The following is a 19,513-nucleotide window of genomic DNA, read 5'->3' as shown; positions in this document are numbered from 1 at the left end:
AAATATCCATCAAGCAAATGTCATTCTCTAGAGATGTGAACATATTTCGTTGGTCGAATAAACGAGCACACCAATTGGTTGAATGATCTTTGCATTATTATGATTCGTCGAAGAGCTTTTTAACCTACGATACATAAGATCGATCTTCAAGGAACGATCAGCTATAGAGGAACAGAAGAAATCTGACAGATGATCGATCAAGACCACGTTCTGTTAATAGCGACATCAGAGGATCATCTCTAGGACATCATTTCTCCGCTAGCTTCTCCACCATCACTCGGAGAAAAACAATAATCCACAATAGTTTGTTGCAATATATGTAATGAAAAATTACCAGTTTTCAACGTCTATTTCTAGCTGCAAAGTCACACCCCTCGGGTTTTTATACATGAAACTATATAATCTTTCCTTGATACTAATAGGATTATTTTATAAAAAGTTTTTATATAGTCTGCAAGAATTGGGATATATTTTTATTGCTATGGTATCGACAATGAAACTAACATTATAATAGGAATGCAATTATGTTTTCTAAATTTATTAATTTATTATATTTTTTGGATTATAGTAAATAAATGGGTGCAAAAATAATTCATCAAAAATATTTTCAACGACTTTTTAAGTCGGTCAAATATTTAGAATAATACACAAAATAAAGTATAAGAATTTAAAGCGTTAGTAAAAGAGATTTTTTATTAGACGAGTAGTTTTTTTGACATTTACATACATACATACACATTTAAATATATATTTTTACACGGTATAGTAGTTACATATGTGCAATCGCGAAGTTCACAGTAATAAATTATTACAAACATAATTAACAATAACAGAGTCCGTTTAACAGTAGTAGAATTAGAGACTAGTATAAATAATTTTAATATTTAATATACATACATATAAAAGCGCGTGATTCGTAGAGTAAGCTTTTATTGAATACTTATATGTTTAGAATACGACCGACTTATGACTAACACGATTGTTGTGAATCAGGTATGCATCGATCAATTAATAAAGTTTTTGTTTGATAATAAATAGGACAGTATCGGTTAATATTTTAATTCAAACAGCAGTTCTCAGAGTGTCCTATAATATTATAATATATATTTGGTTCTTGAAAAATTCGATTTGAAAATAAAATATATGGCGAAAAATAAAAAAAACACTGCACGTTTCGATAATATAAATCTCGAAGAACGATCATTTAAGCCGCTGCAAAATAATATTAGTTTATCTGTTATTTCAGTTTTAGATAAAAGCTCAACTATGACTTTCGAGCGATACGATAATAGTGCCCGTTGCAACATATTGGGCCGACGTCTACTAAGTTGTAGTGATAGATCTATTTTGCGCAGTATAAGTAATTAAGATGAGTTACAATACTAATTCGAAGCAAAATGCAGCTGGTCGATTGTCTACGTACTATCGGTGTATATACAGGGGAGTCCGTCAGAGGTCCGTCTCCAGCAAGCAGCCGGCGCGTTTGAAGAATGGGGCGCGCGGCCTTATCTCGCGACGCTACTCTATCTCCGCGGGCTTTGGCGGACTTCCGCAGTTGATGCCGAACTCCTTGATGGCGCACGCTATGTGCTCCTCTTGGGTGGCGTCTCGGGACACGCCGGGATGGTGGTAAGCGCTCAGGAAATGGCACGTCCCGGGAATGTCTTCCGGAAACGAGGCGGGCAAGCACGAACGGTCACGGGGATCTAGCTCGAAACCTGGAGTTTTCACCAGCCACCTGAAAACCGGTTACCTCAATATATAACGAGTTCTGGTAGACAAATATATCTATTTTAGGATCAAATACAAAAAATAATAAAAACATGTCACAATAAAGAGATCAGACTAAAATCCATCATTGTGGAAAGCGGATGCTTTCGCCAGCTTCTAAGGGTCGTTTCAGTCAATTCGTCGTAGCTCAGCGTAGTACGGGTCGGTCCCTCATTATAGTGAGGTTCTGTATCGAGTGTGCGAATGCTTGACACTTAACTTTTTGGGTTTTTAAGCATTATTTTAAATTTTTAGAAATCTAGTTTTTATTTATTAATTAAAATTCGATATTTAAACCATTGTGTAACTGTGCGCTTTATAGTAGAGAATTATTGTTAGAAAAAAATTAACTATACAAATCAAAAAGTGTTACTGGAACAATGATCAATACACAGGATTATTTAACACGTAAATAATCTAAAAAAGAATATGTGCTATTTTTATGATTACCATAATCACAAATCACATTGAAGATTATAATATAATTGAATGCAATTCTAATCAGGGCCTGCTTTAGGTTATTTAGCGCCCACGGCAAAAACTAAATTTTCGCCCCCCCCCCTTAATTACATGAGCTCAAAAATATAATTCAAGTTAAAGTAATCTAATATTATATTTCACACGATACTCTTTTATGTAATTGTGAGTATGTAGTTTTATTCTCATCGCATTTTTTTACGCATAAAATAATCTAAACAGTACACAGTAGGGTGTACCAAAGAAACTAATCTCTTTGGTGAAACTCACATTGAGAAATGTCAAATGCTAAGTGAAAGTATAAAATTATATATTTGTGAATACTCAACAGCCTACGAGAGGCGATGCTCTAACGTGCAATCTGTTCAACATTGCCCTAGAAAAAGTAATCCGAGTTAGCAAACTGGATATATTCGGCAGTGTGTTTAATAAGTCGATATAAATCTTCGCCTGCACCGATGACATAGATATAGTGGATAAATCATAACAGGCACTAATAAACGCCATTGAATTATCAGACAGGAAAATAAGGTTGAAGATCAATGAAACAAAAACAAAATACATGTCGGTTATGCCTAGTTTAAAGAGTCAGTATCATAAAAATCTCGAAATGGACGAGTTCACTTTTGAGTGTGTCAGTGACTTGATATACCTCGGAACCCTGCTAATAATTAACAAAAAAATTAAAAAAACATTTTTTTAAATTGTTATTTTGCTTTAATTTTTAATATAAAACATTTTTATTTTCTTTACTTTTTTCTCTAAAATAGTTTTTAACGAAGATACGATTTTTTTTATTTTTTGAATGGCCACCATTTTGAAACAAAACAGTTGATACAGCTGGTTAACATATATATTTGAGATATTTAAAAGGTCTATTTTTTGGCAATAAATTATCGTGATATAATAAAAGAAGCGGAAGTTATCGTGTCCTTAATTTTGAGTAAATTCCATATATATACCTATTATTTTTAGGCAAAATATGTTTTTGTAGGGAATTTAGTTAGGCTAAGTTAGGTTATGCTACGATTTATCGTACCCCAACCTAACCTAACTCGAATGATTTTTGTTTCAGGAAAATATAAATTTATGTACACGTGTTCTCAATTTTATATCTTCAGGTAAACATTGAGGCGGTCACTGGGGCGGTGCCACATGTACAAGGTACCCAGGATGCATATTATGAAGGGGCCAAAAAAAATTTTTTTGAAACTTTTATAAAAATGAAATAATTTAAATTGTTTTATTTTTTAAATTACAATTTTTTTCTATGAATTTATTTACATCTAGAAACTGTTACAAGAATGGTGCAACAATAACAAGGTACCCAAGTTCTTAAAAAAACAATTATATAAGGTTAAAAAAAAATTTAAAAAAAAGTTAAAAAAATTTTTTTTAGAAAAAAAAATTTAATTATTTTTAATTTTGTTTAAAATTAATGTTTTTTTTAAAAAAAAAATTAAATTTTTTTTTATTTTAAAAAATATTTTTTTTAATTTATAAAATGATAATAATTTTTATAAAAAAATATTTAATTTAATTTGGACACCCTCCTAATATGCAGCATGGGTACCTTGCACCTGTTGCACCGCCCTGGTGACCGTCTCCATGTATACCTGAAGGTATAAAGTTGAGAACAGGTGTACATAAATTATATTTATATTTAATATTTTCCTCAAACAAAAATCTCTCGAGTTAGGCTAGGTTGGGGTACGATAAACCGTACCCCAACCTAACTCAGCCTAACTTAATTCCTTTTAAAATCATATTTTGCCTGAAAATATTTGGTTTATATTTGGAATTCACTCAAAATTAAAGACACGATTACTTCCGCTGCTTTAATTATATTATCACAATTTTTTTGTCAAAAATTAGACATTGTAAGCATCTCAGATATATTTCTTAGCCAGCTACATTCACAATTTCGTAAAAAAATGGTGGCTATTCAAAAAATAAAAAAAATCGTATCTTCGTTAAAAAATCATTTTAGGGAAAAAAGTAAAGAGAGCAAAAATGTTTCTTATTAAAAATAAAAGCAAAATAAAAATTGAAAAATGCTTTTTTTCACATTTTTGCCAATTATTTGTTTTTAAAACTTGATCACTACCGCAGTTTTAAACATTTAAAATGTTTTCTAAAAATAAATTTTGAATTTATTTTTGCTCAATTTGTTAACCATGTTAGTTTTTTATTTTTTAATATGGAGCCTGGGTGCCTTGCCTTAATAATGGGGTACCCTTTAAAATAAAGTGCAACTCTGTACAAGTTGTTAATCTGACCGAAATATTTTAGTAGTTAGTTTTAGCCGTAATTTTGAAAACTAAACAAAAGAAATAATTGTTTTTTTATTGCTCACTATAGTTTTGAAATTGGATTTCAGTTCTTATCGTTCAGTCTTGACTTTGCGAACTTTATGGTTAGTTGCGCAATTTTGGCATATTTTATATTTTTTTTATTCAATAATTTATTTTAAATATCAAATAAACATTTAAAAATACGATAAAAACGCGATTTAAGTAAAGCTACAAGGCGAATATAATTTTTTTGCACTCGCATATTGCATATTATTGACTAAAAATATCAATAATTAGAAAACACATTAATTGTTCACGACACGCTGTCCACAATGCTTTGAAATGGTTCAACAAATGTGGGTATTACAAATCAAAACCAAAAACTGAAAGAAAATGAAAAACAAGTACCCAGGATGATCGAATCTTGAATCGTGAGTCCCTTTAAAATCGTCGAAAAACGTCTTCAAAACTGACTGCCTAAGTCTCTGCAAGCGGATGGCCATCCATTTATTCGCGGACGGTAAGAAGAAGGCTCAACGATATGGGACTCAGAGGCTGTAAAGCCCGACACAAACCATTTCTTTCACAAATAAATAAAACTCGAAGGTTAGAGTGAATTAAATGATATGAACTATATCAGATCCTTGTCGCTAACATTAAACAAATCAATGTCTAATTAAGAGCTCCATGAAGAAAGTTGGAAGAAAAATATGATTGTAATATGAAGTTTAGTCGTTTAATAGCGCACTTAATCTATATAAGATCACCGTCAGTGTCTCTTCATCATACTTTTAATCATTCAACAGCCTGAGTTCACGACTTTCACCCTCTTGAAATCGTTTTAAATAAAAGTAATACATACATGTTTTTATTGCTTTACAGCGAATCGCTTAGGTAAGCGCATCAGCGCGGCAAATAATATCAGATTATATTCTTTAACAATATTGTTTGATAATTTTAAGCGAATATTGCGCCTTTATTTGTTATCACGGCGCCCCACAAGATCTAGCGCCATAGGCGATCGCCTATACTGCCTGCCCCTCGGATCGGCCCTGATTCTAATCCAAGACATATATTAAGTGTTATACTGTATATATGAAAAATTTCAATTAAAATATACTATATAAAAATAATAGTAATAAAACATAATAATAGTAATAAATTATAATCTAAATATATTTTTTAAATTTATAAATAATATTTTAGAATGAAGTTTTGATAAAATTATAAATATTTTGATATGGATTTTTATACATAATTAATATTATAATAGATAAATTTAATTGGATTACGATAATGTTATGGACAAACTAATATCTGGAGAACATAAAAATATTTAGTTTTTATCAATAGTAAAAGATTACAATGTTAAGTGAAAATAATTTCAAGAATTACTGATCATTTTAATATAAATATTTATATAGAAAAATATAATGTAATTACGTTAAAAAAATAATGTGAGTTATTAAAATAGATTTAACACAAAGATTGTAATTATAAAAATTTGACTGAAATATAGATAACATAGATGTTAATATTATATGAAGCAATATTGTGAATAGTGATATAAAAAGGCAATGTAATTTTAGAAGGGAATATCGATTTAACCCAAAACCGTGGTTTAGTGATGATGTTAAAAATGTTTTCATGAGAAGAGAGAAATCATATAAAATATTTCAAATAATAAAAACGAAACGAGAAGATATAAAGTTACAATGTATAAATTTGACAGTCAAATCATTAAGAATAGCTAAAACAATGGCATGAAAAGTCGATAGATAAAATAAAAAATGACCCGAATGAGATGTGGAAAACAATAAAAAAATTAATTAATCTTATACATATACAGAAAAACGATATATTGAATGAAGAATTAATAAATTTATTATATATATAAAGAGAATATTATGATAGCAGAAAAAAAAATATTATAGTTATAATACTAGATTGAGAGTATAGAAGATTGTGATTTCAATACCTCAGTTCAATAAATTAATACAATACAATAATAAAACATCGAATATAAAATTTGAAGAATTTAAATCAGTATATTTCAAAGAAATTCCAAACATAATTTGTAAATTAAAAAAAACAGTACTGATGAATTATGCATAAATATAATTGAAGAAAATGGGAAGCTCAATGAGCTAATCTACATTATTTTGTAAATTAAGCACTCTCCGAATGATAAATATCTGGAAATTTAAAGATTGCTACTAATAATGTTATACCTATATCTAAAATACAAAATAATAAAACGGTTCAGGAAATGTCGCCTTGTATGAAAAATGTATCAAAATATATCATAAAGCATTCTGTAAGAATTATAATCAAGATTCAGAGAAAAATATTTCACACCGACTGCATTACAAATATTGAAAAAAGATTGGTAGTTAGAAGAAAAAATAAAGATACAAAAAAAATCTACAATAGTATTATATTACACTACTTCAATTATTGTGCAACAATATTTATGCTTAATAAATTAGATAAGACGAAGTTTTTATATAATATATTTTTTGTTTATACTTTGTTTAGTGTATATACAGTTAGCTATATTAATTTAAAAAAAAAATTCCTACTTCATCTAGGATTTTTTTAAATATTTGTTTAAAAACCTCACAAATTTATTTATAGTCTAGTGTTTATTTTTTATACAATCGCAGCACAAAACATTTTATAACAATAATTTAATAAATAAATATTATTAAATAAATATATTTCTCTGTGATAATATAAAACATTAAAATATAATAATAGCTTAAACCATAATTTGAGACCAAAGATTAGTTTTCCCGCTACTGTTACAGTTTTGAACGTGCGTGTTTAATAGATATGCGGATTATTCCAACACGTTTTTGACCGTTCCCGCGTTACTGCGTAAATTTGCGCAGTAATTAAATGATAATTTTTATTTATTTTTACTTGTAGACAAGCAATGTACTATTTTCAAGTAACTTTAACTACTTAAATACCAGCGACTCACCGATGAGTCACTTGTTGATATTTTTTTTAACAAATTAATAATTTAAAACAAGTTAACGAATTATTTTCAATTTTTAAAGAATATTTTACTTACTGTATTTATCAGTAAATTAAGTATTTTATATTTGCTTTTAGAAAGAGATACTGACGCGTGAAGAGAAATAACAGGCGATTCACAAAAAAGTCGCTGGCGTTTAAACGGTTAAAGTAGGTTTGCACTTAAACCAAATAATACTATATCAAAATAGTATTTTTCATTTGAATATATGCTTATTATTTATATAAACATAATTTCATATAAAAGTTTGGGAGTTTCCGATGGTAAGTTAAGTTGGTTAAATAAAAAATACTAAAGCATAAATCTATTTTTTTCCCTTGTAGAGTGCCACAGATTTTTCATTTAAGCTCTACTTAATTTATTTTTTATTTAGCTTAATTATATTTGATAATAAATAAATATTTACTTTTACAATCTATGCTACACATTGCTGTGCTAATAATAAAATAATAAAGTTACAATAAAAAAATTTATGTTGTCTTGAATAAATTGAAGCAAGATTATAAATCTTTATTTACGATAGAATGATAATATTATGTGAAACTCACTCATAAGTCGTGGGGCTGACGTTGATCTTGAGAGGTTCCGATCCTGATTCAAACTTGTTAGCCAAAGTCACGTTGTGTCCAAAGAGACAGTATTTAAGCATAGTTTTCCCTACGACCCCTGCAAGCACAGTGCCAGTGTGAAGTCCTATTCGCATCTGTAAATAAAATACTGGTAAATGGGGCAGTTTAAAATAGTATTATGATGCTTTTTTCTGGATGCAACTTAAACTATTCTTTGCTAACATCAAGGTGTCAACAGAAGAAAGAATGCTATCTGACATTAATTTCTAGGTCAACGCAATCTTATAAAAAATAATATTTTGGATGATAATAATAATAATAATAATAATAAATCGAGAAATATTTTAAAAAAGATAATTCAAGCTGCAAATAATTCACTATTTTATATTTTTTTATTAAAAAAAATAGTTTAAAAAAACAAATACCTTTATGGGGTCTCCCATATGAGTGAGATGATCTGAGCAAGCGTTAACCATTCTGAGAGCCATCCAAGCGATCTGCTGAGCGTGGGTGGCCGTGCTTCCTTGGAGGCCTGCTGCAACGCAGTATGCGTCTCCTATGGTCTCTACCTATCATGGTATAATATTTAAGTGCAGTTCATTTTAAGTGCAAGCGCATCATTTTACCTTGTACACGTCAAGCTGTCCGCAAAATACGTCAAATACACTGTACAGATCTTCAAGCATGTTGATGACCATCATGGGGGTAGCGGTGGAACAGATGGACGTGAAACCTACGATGTCGCTGAAGAGCATGGTCACTCTATCGTGCGTCTTTGCTTCGATCGTCTCGCCTATTATAAAGTTATAATATTGTAATTGTTATATTATAAGGCTATTTATAATATTAAGTCTACTGATCTGATAAGATCTAGTTGCAGGATATGGGACTATAGTAAAGGGCGAAGCCCAGGCGGTGGCGTATTAGAAATGTTCTCAAAAATGTCTTGTATGTAATTTATATTTGCCAGTGTATGGTCTTTTAAATGTTACGATATTGAGCTTGAGAGGAGTGCCTTAATTTTTAACGATCTGTGAGACATTACCATTATTAATTTTGATAGTTTTTTTTTTCAGATAATTTTTAGTGTCATCAGCAAGATTTTACTTTATCAAAATTAATTTTTTACCTAATCTTTCGTTTCATTGTATTTTTTAAGCTTTTTTGGTGGCGATATGTTGATAAATATATGGATTACTTTTCTTCTTGAAATATTAACTAAGACCTGTAATACCAGTATAATTTATTTTATAAAAGCAGCATATAATAAAAAAAATAAGGATGTATTATCTAAATATGAAATTAGTAATGATTGGACATTGTTTAATTTACACTTTTTCAATAATGGTGTTTTGGTTTATTCTTGACAAATAGTACAGATTTTTACTTAACACATTGATTACAGCCATTTTTCATCCAGTTCGAGTTAAATGATTTAGTCACAGTCTTGAACGTTTAGGTTTTAGATTGAAGAAAAAATAATTGCTGACACCTGCTACGTCCTTTTATTAGTTTTGAAGAGTTTGTTTTTTTTTCTAATAAGATAGATAGACTCATGGTAGCTTTCAACATTGATACGAATCTGACGATTGAAGGCTTTTTATTGATTCAGCAAAAATAAGTCTGAAAGCAATACTCTTACATAACGGTAATAAGTATGCATCTTTGCATGTTTTCTGTGTGAATAGGACCGCCGTGCCAGAGAGTAGTATTATATTATGAAAGTATGGACAATAAGAAATACATTACAGCCTAGAAGTTACCTTACTGTCCCAAAAAAAGTTCTACATCCAACACATTAAACTGGACCTGATGAAGCAATTTGACAAAGCTTTCTCAAAAGAAAGAGATGCTTAAGGTATCTCGGTGAACAAATCCTTAGTTTTTCAAAGGAAAAATTGAAAGAAGGCATTTATGTTTGCACCCGACATATGTCTGAATTAAAATAAAAATGTACAAATAGTATATGCAATACTTGCTTTTGTTTTCATTTCGCCAGCCATCCCTATCATTGAAATTCTACGGTCTCTGTTACATAAAATAATTACTGGAAACTGCTAGATACCGTTAGATTTGCCTGAGATAAAACAAATGTGTTCATGACATTTTGACACGTCACGCAAATACATACAAAAATATCAAACATGTCGAAATATCGGCTGGTGGGATTTTTGTGGACTGATTTTTATTCATTTTGGACTAAAAAGGATCATATTATTCTACTTTGATATCTTATCCCGATAAAACTACTTAGGTTAATTCGCCAAAATGGGCATCATTTTATTCTACGCTTTTGCATTATTCAAGCAATATTTTTATGGTTCTGAGCCATGGAGGTCTTGTTTTCAACAAATAAAATGTACAGATTAAAAAAAAATATTTTCGGTACTACCAGTATTTTATTTTGTAATACCAATTTTTTTCCAAATACAGGTTTTGTAAACTCTAGTTGGGACTGCGATGTAAAAACGACCGTTGTCACGAACCTCATGCCGTAAGAGTTAATGTTATGTTATACACGCACATAATAAGGCACACTGTATTATTAAAACGTTTCATCCTTTTATAAATTGCTTCCAGAACCGGTTTATATTTTTAAATAAATAACGAAATTGTGAATGGGATCTTGCCGCAGACTCTCGCGAGAATTTAGCCCGGCGAAAAACTCACATCCCCGGGGATCTTCCCAGGCATTATAAAGAACCGTAAAGAACCCGGCGCGAGTGCACGCGACTGAATAAAATTTAAATTTATACACCATCTCTTCTTCTAGGTGTACGTTTTACCTGCGGCGATATATTATTAAAAATTGAGTACTCACCGAGCCACAGCCGCTTGGCGATGTCCGGCGGGAAGATGAGATGCAGGAGACTGACGTTCTTCTCTCTCTCCTTGTTGACGGCACGGTTTGCTTCCTCGATGGAGCTCTTCAGCTTATCCATCCGCCTCCTGAGACCATCCTGAAACGTTCGCATATTACTAGACAGTCAAAATGCAAGCGGATGCACACGCGAGATATTTTAATCTTCCTGAAAGCTTCGCTGTCTATTGTTCGTGTAAAGCACGGCTTCCGCTCGCAGATAAAGTGCGACCCAAATAGAAACTTTGCTCTTTGTTATTAACGAATAACATATGCGAATCTCGGATGGCTCAAATCTGCAATTGGATCGAGATAATCTAAGTAATTACTGCTTCTACGATACTACAATGCTGCGGCGTCGAATATCTAAATATTACAATATTGTTTTAAATTGCCTTTAATTAATTTCCCAGTAATAAAATATGATACAGAAATAGCACGAGTTTCATATGAACAGTATGTAATATAAAAGTGGCAGACGACATTCCGCTTTTCTTATGAAAACGTTATATTCCGCCATGATTAATTTAGAAGCGTATTAAAGTTTGCGCGCACAACGAAGCGCGCTAACCCTTTCGTGCCATGAAAATTTATTTGTGTCATTTAATCTGATCGATTCAAAGATTCCTATGTACATATATGTGTTAAATTTAGCACAGACCTCTCGTTCCGATTCATCGCCGCGTTTGCTCAATCTAGCGTGAATCCATCGGTTCGGTTTCAAACACTTTGTCTCTTCTAACAAATATTCATCCAGTTAAAAAATAACTATTCTTTTTTGTGATACATTTCCAATTTGATTTTTCACAAAGCAAATGCCTATTCATATATTTTTTAATAAATTCATATAAATTTCACTATCAATTTTATCTTTAATATCACTACCATATATATCAAGTAATTTTAAGAAAATGCGTAATAAACTTTTCTTAATTACAAAATGTCGTGTATCGCATACAAAAAAATATGTTCAATTAAGTGAATTAATACCAATCTAATTTCCATTTCATTTTTCTTAATGGATATATATATTCGTCGTTTATAAATTATTTATAATTCTCACGTGCGTGCGTTTTGTTACGTTCTTTGACCCTCGCTTAATTGACAAGCATATTTTTGTTAGTGAATTGAGAAATTCCACACATTAAGGATAATTAAGGACACGCGAAGGAAGGAAATCTTTTTACGCCGATTGTCTCGTAGCCATTTCGTTTATGGCTCTTTTACGTACACACTCACGTTAACCTCGAAGCTGTCTCCTTGGAAATTTATTGGGGTACACCCATAAATTATTAATGTACCAGTACCGAATTCAATTTTTGAACAACGCCTTTCTCCTTACCCAATTTTCCTGCGCGTTTAGCAATGTTCACTTCGCGAAAAAATATTTATGATACACTACACGGAAGTGATTCCAGTGGCTCTAAAATACAATATACTAGCTTTGCTTTCACGTTTCGGCAAGAGCATTCTAGCCATTGTCATACTGCAATACATTTATTATAATTGGCTTTATTGAAAAATCATATGAAAGCATAGTAGTATCTTAAAATGGCCGCCGTACTTGCAACAATTTAAGCGATGTTCTGTCACTCATATTTAAAATAAAACTTATGTAGAAATACATTTGATGCACCCTTGTTATACAAGTTCAAGTAAAAACGACGATAAATTAGCGTGCCACTTATATGCTTAAATATAGTGTGAATAAATCTGTATTTTGACTATCAGAAAAAGTACATACGTCAAACTCTAGATGTTAATAATTTTCCAGTAAACTGACAATTTTAAGATAATTCTGTTTTTTCAAAAAAAAAAAAAAAATTTAAAATTGTGTAATTCTGTTTTTACAAATATTTGAAGCCGAATAAAATTTTAGAAAAACATTTAAAGTTAAATTTCATACCGATTCTGATTCTGATTAAGATTGAAAAACACAATAACTATATCATCTCCTTCCAAAAAAATGCATGTTCCGGTGATGTGCACTAAGTTTACATTACAAAATCATTTAGCTAATCGACCAAAGGTTTTTAATTTTCATATTAAACAAAAATATCGAATTTAATATAAATTGCCTAATCAAGTCCTCTGAAGTGTGAAAAAATCTTCAACCGTTGACTGTAATAGTGGATTAATACTTAATTTTCTGACAGAGCAGTGTTTTGTACATTGATTAATTATCTAATTTGATATGGAAAACAAATTAAATGGTCAGAATTTAAATCAACTTTGGGTTAGAATAAAGATCGAGTATCGATGAAAACTTTTTTAACAGCCTAGTCATAAATAAATTATTTAGGGTCACAATAAATATCAAATAATTAGAATAAAAATAGCATAGGGTCAGAATAAAAATATTGGAATATTAAAGTAAAAATAATGAATGGTCATAATTATATTATCTAGGGCCAGAATAAGTATCAGATATTTAGAATAAAAATAGCATAAAATCAGATTTAAAATAATGAATGGTTATTATTATATTTTTTATGGGTTATAAAAAATTTAAAATGGTTTGAATAAAAATAGTGCATGGTCAAAATAAAAATATAAGACTATCGGAATTATTTTCAATTAGAATAAAATATAAGACGTCAGAATCAATAAATTATTTAATTAAGAAATATGTTGCTCGCACCAAACTGTTAAATAGGTTAGGTGCGCGCTTTGATCTGAACTTTAAACACCCCATGAATAACTCTAAATGTACCTATTTAATTGTATGTCGGACGCGATGGTATTCAAAGCGACGAACGAAGCCGAAATAACGGCAGAGCGGCAGCAGAGAGCACGCTTGGCTTATTATGTTAACATCTGACAATGTTACGAGATAATGCTTATGTATTATATTATTATGCTTAACATCTGTCAACATAAAATTGACCTTAATGGTAAAATACAGAGCATCTAATAAAAAATACTGTTTTTTTATTATTATAAATAGTGACCAAAATTAACTGAATAAATACTGATTAAATGATTTTAACTATCTGCTAAAATAATTCTTACTAATTAATTCAAACTCTGACCAGTCCAATTTAAATTCTATCCATTTAATATAAATTCCGAGCAATTAATATAAGTTCTGACCATCTCATATTTATCTTGACAAATTTATATAAATTCTGACCACATCCGTATTTAAATTCTGATACAAAAAATATGAGCCTTGAATATGTAAGTACATTACGAAGGATTCATATTTAAAATATTTAAATACTTGAGATATTTAAATAATAATATGACATGTAAACTTAGTATGTATCACAGTATGGCAAAGGTTGAGAGTATTGAAAAAATAAAATATTAATTCAGGTTGTTGTCAGTATAAGCTTTTGTTATCAGAAATTTTGTTCCGTTTATTTGGAACATATTACAGTCAAAACGCTTGAACCAACCCAAACGGGGGTTTTCCACTCATAATTATACTGTTGGCGTCTGAGAAGCTAGGACGCGGGATAAGCCAATTTGTGATTTATTTAGATAAAGTATTAGGAAAAATAAAATAAATCAGTATTATTGTATTTATAAAATCTAAGCTTAAAACTTAATATTTATAATAGTCGTCCAAGAAATAATTCAAAATCAAAAAGTAAATGTATTTTTATAAAATTCAGAGATTGTAACATACGTTAATATATATTTGCTGCTCAAATCGATGCACTTTTGTAGACGTAGCACCAGCTTTTGTGTCAAAGAATTCACGTTCTATATCTTTTAGCCATTTTTCAACCGTTAGTGAAAATAATATAGTCGTTGGGAGCAAGAACGGAAATGTAGTGGGGTGGGTGACGAGGCATGAATTCTACCAGCAGGATTCCTTTCCGATTCTAATAGACATCTCCGAAGATTCTCACCTCCTTTGGATATGGGATATCGTGACCCCCCCCCTCCTACAGTACAGATCTTGCACTAAGAAAATATCATATTGTTTCTAAGCTTGAAGAGTTATAGTTGAAAAACTTTATTATAATCTAAAGAAACGGTAAAAAAATGGCTTAAGGAGGTGGAGCATGAGTTCTTCACCACTGGTACACAAAAGCAGGTGCCATGCTTACAGAAATGCATCGATCTAAACGTTGATTATATATTGTAGAAAAATAACTACATACATGTGTTTTAATCTCTGTAAATTTCAATTAAAATATATGAACTTTTCGATTTAAAAAAAATGTTGTAACCTTATTTTCTAGACGACCTTCGTATAATTATTTTTTATGATTTATTCTTATTTTATTAGTAATCTTCAAGCATTTTTAGAAATCAGCAACATGATAAGTAATTATAAGAATTAAGCAAGAATAAAAAATATTACACTGCCTCTTATAAGACTAAAAATTTTGGTATTGAACGCTATGAATATATACAAATTTTGTGTATTTTTAATGTTTTTATTTGGCTCACCCTTATGTCTTATATTTATTTATTTATTTAAATTAAATTAAGACTATTGTGACCTAACAGGTTACCCCAATGCGTCACGATGGGTCGAAAACAATAAATTGTAATATTTCAATACACAAAAAATATGTAAATATAATATTACATAAAAACCATAGAAATGACTTACAAACTGGACCAGCTCCTCGTAGCTGACATTAAAAATATCAAAGTACAGTGCCAGTGTATTAAGAAATGAAATTACTGCGCGTGTCTGAGTTGATTGATTGATTTATAGTGACATTGCTGATGATATAAATAATAATTAGGCACTCACCTGAGCTCTCGCCTGTTCCCCCACTAAAATGACGTCTCTGGTGGCATCGTGAAGGGGTATGTCCGAGATGAAGAGCCCTCTGCCGGTGAGGCCCTCGAGCCCGTCCAAAAACGGAGAGCCAATGAACAGCAGCGAGTCTGACTCGGGACAAAACACCATTTGGCCCTTGAGCTGCAAACCCTGGAACACATAAATCGTGCACGTCACTTCCGTGAGAAACGGAACACGTGCAAATCAACGGGGGCTTATGATCAATGGACCGTTTGTGGAACAACAACCAAATAACTATCTCCGTTTCGCAACCCCACACTCGGCCCGAGCTTACGTACGTATGACGACCCCCATAGCACGTACGCTCTGTATTAACATATTTATTCGCAGACAATTTCCAATTTTTATATAGAACACTTCATCTCGAACGGTGCTACGTGACCTTTGGACCTTTTTACGAGCGAGTGAAAATACCTATACCTAGTCCAATTTACGAATGTTTCGTGCATGAGAAGGTAGCGTTTTTCTTATGATTGCATTGAAATTCCATCGGAATATATGGTATACTTTCGGATCAAGACAATGGTTCCCAAACTTATAACTATATTACCAATATTGGAACGCGTAACTAATTTTTGCTATTTTTAAATAAAGATTATTTATCATTAAGTCACGATATATAACTTTGTTGAGGAAAAAAATAGTTATAGCCCCTTATCATTATATACACGTATAGCACAATATGTACACGTGTAATGCATTAATATTATCATTACGTTTTAACTATTAATGCGGCATAATTAAATAAATAGGTCAATCAATCGCTAGAACTACAGGATCATACAGTTGTATTATTCATGGAGCATTCGTACTCCCTCGCTATTGCATAACATTCGTCCATCCGGGACACAGCGCAACAAATGTTGAATATGACTCAATTTCAATAAAATAAAATTAAATATAATATTAAGCTGCATAGTTAAAAATAAAATGTTTATTTATTGATAGTCTGTTATTTTTATGAAATTTATAAACAAGTAGCGTTTTTTTTAAAGAATTTTAATAAGAAACATATAATATATATATGTTCTTTTAGAATAATACTAACAAATTATAAGGATATATATTTATAAAAACATATATCATTAAGCCGCAAATGCTTTTGAATCGACCATAAAAAAACATTATAGAAATTTGCACTAATAGCCTAGTAGCTCAGACAAAGAAATATACTTTACGATAATTTGTAAGAAGATAAATTAAAGCAGTCGTAAAAGCAGAAATCCAATGTGCCATAAAGTAAATCATTTCGCCGAAATGCTCATTAGTGAGCGATAAAAGGAAAGTCGCATTCCTTATAACAAGGTCCAAATTAATATACTTTCGGCGGAAAAAGCATTAATTTTAATTCAAGGTACATAATAATATTTTGAAAGCGACTTGCTACTGGAGCTCGGGTCCATATATTATACATTACACAGGCGAGAAGTAATGCAGTGTATGTATGAGAGGTACGACATAGATATTAGGAAACGGACCTCGCAATACGAGAGAGAATAGGTGTAGGGGATCTAATTATTCATACCGTGTGTGATCGAGCGTTTAGCGTCACTGTACAGTCGAGTGACGAGTGACTCTTTCCCCTACTCTCATATCAATGAAGTCACGCATGGCAACATTTGATATATGGTTTGCTTTCATCAATTCGAAGTAATAAGTCACTGATATGAGAGTCGAGAGCATAGTACTTTGCCACACAAATACAATAACTCCACAAAAATATATACTTTGATTTCAACAGTATCATTAGTTTCTAGTAAACTATAAATTTTCTTATTTATAACCATAGAATTATGTATTTAAAAGTTTTGATTCATTATTTATAATAAATATAATGAGCATAAACCGCATGAAGGAAGGGCGCGCGCAGGCGACAGCGCGCCGGAGCTTAGTCCATGGAAATTTAGTCGCGATGGTTCGCTTCACGGGGAACAACGCGTGTTTTGCGTAAGACAGTTTTACAACGATACATTATTCAGCGCCTGTATCGTAGTCACAGTGTTAGTTAAATCATGATTCAATTTGGATGATAATATTTTAAAGATATGATTTTACAAATACTGTTCTTTTAGTAAAATAAACTTTTATTATCAATCCACGCTTTATTTTAAAACCTATAAAGTAAAAAATATTTTTTTAAATCACCCAAAAATGCTTTTATTTTCTAAGATCCTTTTTTACTTTGCGATACTAACAGATAGAAGTATATATGTACTCCAAAAATAAGCCCTAGTGTGATTTTTCAGGATGTTTGTAATATAAGTCCTAGATATTAAAAAAATGAACCCTAATTACAAAAATATAAAACATTAAATTTGTTGAAAAAAATGAGTTTGGAACTCAGATCTATTTAATTCCTGTTATATTATATTTATTCTCGGGGAGGGGGGGGGGAGTAAAAGTTGTCCAGTAGGTGGTTGTTTTTTTTAATATTTCGAATTCATTAAGATTCATAGTATTAAATTAAATGATATCTGGCCAAGTTCAAGGGGGGAGGGGAAATACAAATGCACCTGCTTGCTCTCCAAAAGACGTTCCTGATTAGAATCCACGTCAAAAGCTATAATATCGCGAAGTCACCGACACGATTTTATTGCTTTTGACGTGGATTTTTAACTTCTGAGAAGCGATAATTGTTTTTTTGCGTTCTCATATTAGTCAAAATTCAGATTAGATGTGCTTCATTGTAAGTAGTAATATTGTTATAAAAATTGTTATAACCGAGCATTTGCACTGCTGATTTAATTGCTTATGGCGTGAATTTTTTAATTGTTTTTGATGTATAACAATATTGCGACTTAAAATGAAGTACATCTACACCGAATTTTGACCAAAAGGATAGCGTAGAAAACAATTATTCTTACTCAGAAATCAAAAATCCACGTCAAAAGCAATAAAATCATGCCGTCGCCGTCGCAGTGGGAACGCTCGTTACCGAACGTTCCCACTGCGACTGAAGTTGTGCTATTATATAATAAAAATAAATATGATAAACAATAAATGTTATTGAAAAATATGATTTTCGCTGTTTTCAAACATGTTATTAACTTTAAAAATACACAATTTTAAAATAGAAGTTAAGAAAATTAGACTTTGAATGAGTTTAAAATGTAATACACGTAACATAAATAATAAAAATAATATAAAAAAATATTTTTTAAATATGTATGTTTTTTTTTGTATTATATATTTCATTAATCTGTATTTTTAACCATATAGCTGAACATTGTAAGGTGTTATAACTATTGATGTTTTAAAATATGTTTGAGAACCACTGTTTAATAATTTTTATGTATAACTTTTATACACACTAAATTATTTTATATTTTTAATAAAATGTTAATAGTTGCTCCTCACATTACTAGCACGTTATTCTTCTTTTGTGGTATTTCAGACAATAAAGGGACGTAGGCTATTCAAATTATACTCACGTTTGCAGCACATTGGCCCCTTTCGTTGGGTATTTTGAGCACAAAGACGAAGGGCGTGTTGGCCCTTTGCAGGATGTCCTTAAACGTCAGCGAAATGCCTCGGGGCCTCTGCAGGGTGAAGTAAGTGGTCAAAGTTGCCCCGCAAACTGGCAGCACGGCTCCGAACAAGCGCATGAATCCGGCGCCTGAAATACGTCCAATGTAATTATTATTACTCACTGATACGTTGACATTAAACAGGCGTTAAAATAAAATAATTAAATAAACTTTTTTTTGCCAAACGCGCGCGGAAAATTGC

General features: G+C 30.9%; 1 protein-coding gene across 2 annotated transcripts in view; it reads right to left on the bottom strand.

Moving 5' to 3' along the window:
• Positions 1 to 666: 666 nt before the first annotated feature.
• Positions 667 to 19,513, bottom strand: part of Gycalpha99B (guanylate cyclase 1 soluble subunit alpha 2) — a 233,366-nt gene continuing 214,519 nt past the window's right edge. For both annotated transcript variants that reach the window (XM_088183129.1, XM_088183128.1), the window contains exons 8-14: positions 19,216 to 19,400; positions 15,734 to 15,913; positions 10,975 to 11,113; positions 8,780 to 8,946; positions 8,579 to 8,722; positions 8,133 to 8,287; positions 667 to 1,738 (exon numbers count right to left, since the gene is read on the bottom strand). In XM_088183129.1, coding sequence (XP_088039255.1) covers positions 1,519 to 1,738; positions 8,133 to 8,287; positions 8,579 to 8,722; positions 8,780 to 8,946; positions 10,975 to 11,113; positions 15,734 to 15,913; positions 19,216 to 19,400 — 1,190 coding nt within the window. In that variant the 3' untranslated portion in view covers positions 667 to 1,518. The remainder of the gene's footprint in view (positions 1,739 to 8,132; positions 8,288 to 8,578; positions 8,723 to 8,779; positions 8,947 to 10,974; positions 11,114 to 15,733; positions 15,914 to 19,215; positions 19,401 to 19,513) is intronic.

This window comes from Plectrocnemia conspersa, unplaced genomic scaffold (genome assembly GCF_051122295.1).
Source record: "Plectrocnemia conspersa isolate PC_06_02 unplaced genomic scaffold, ASM5112229v1 ptg000003l, whole genome shotgun sequence".
Classification (NCBI taxonomy): Eukaryota; Metazoa; Arthropoda; class Insecta; order Trichoptera; family Polycentropodidae; genus Plectrocnemia; species Plectrocnemia conspersa.
Note: the sequence above shows the minus strand (reverse complement) of the source record. Positions and strands in the feature narration are given on the sequence as shown.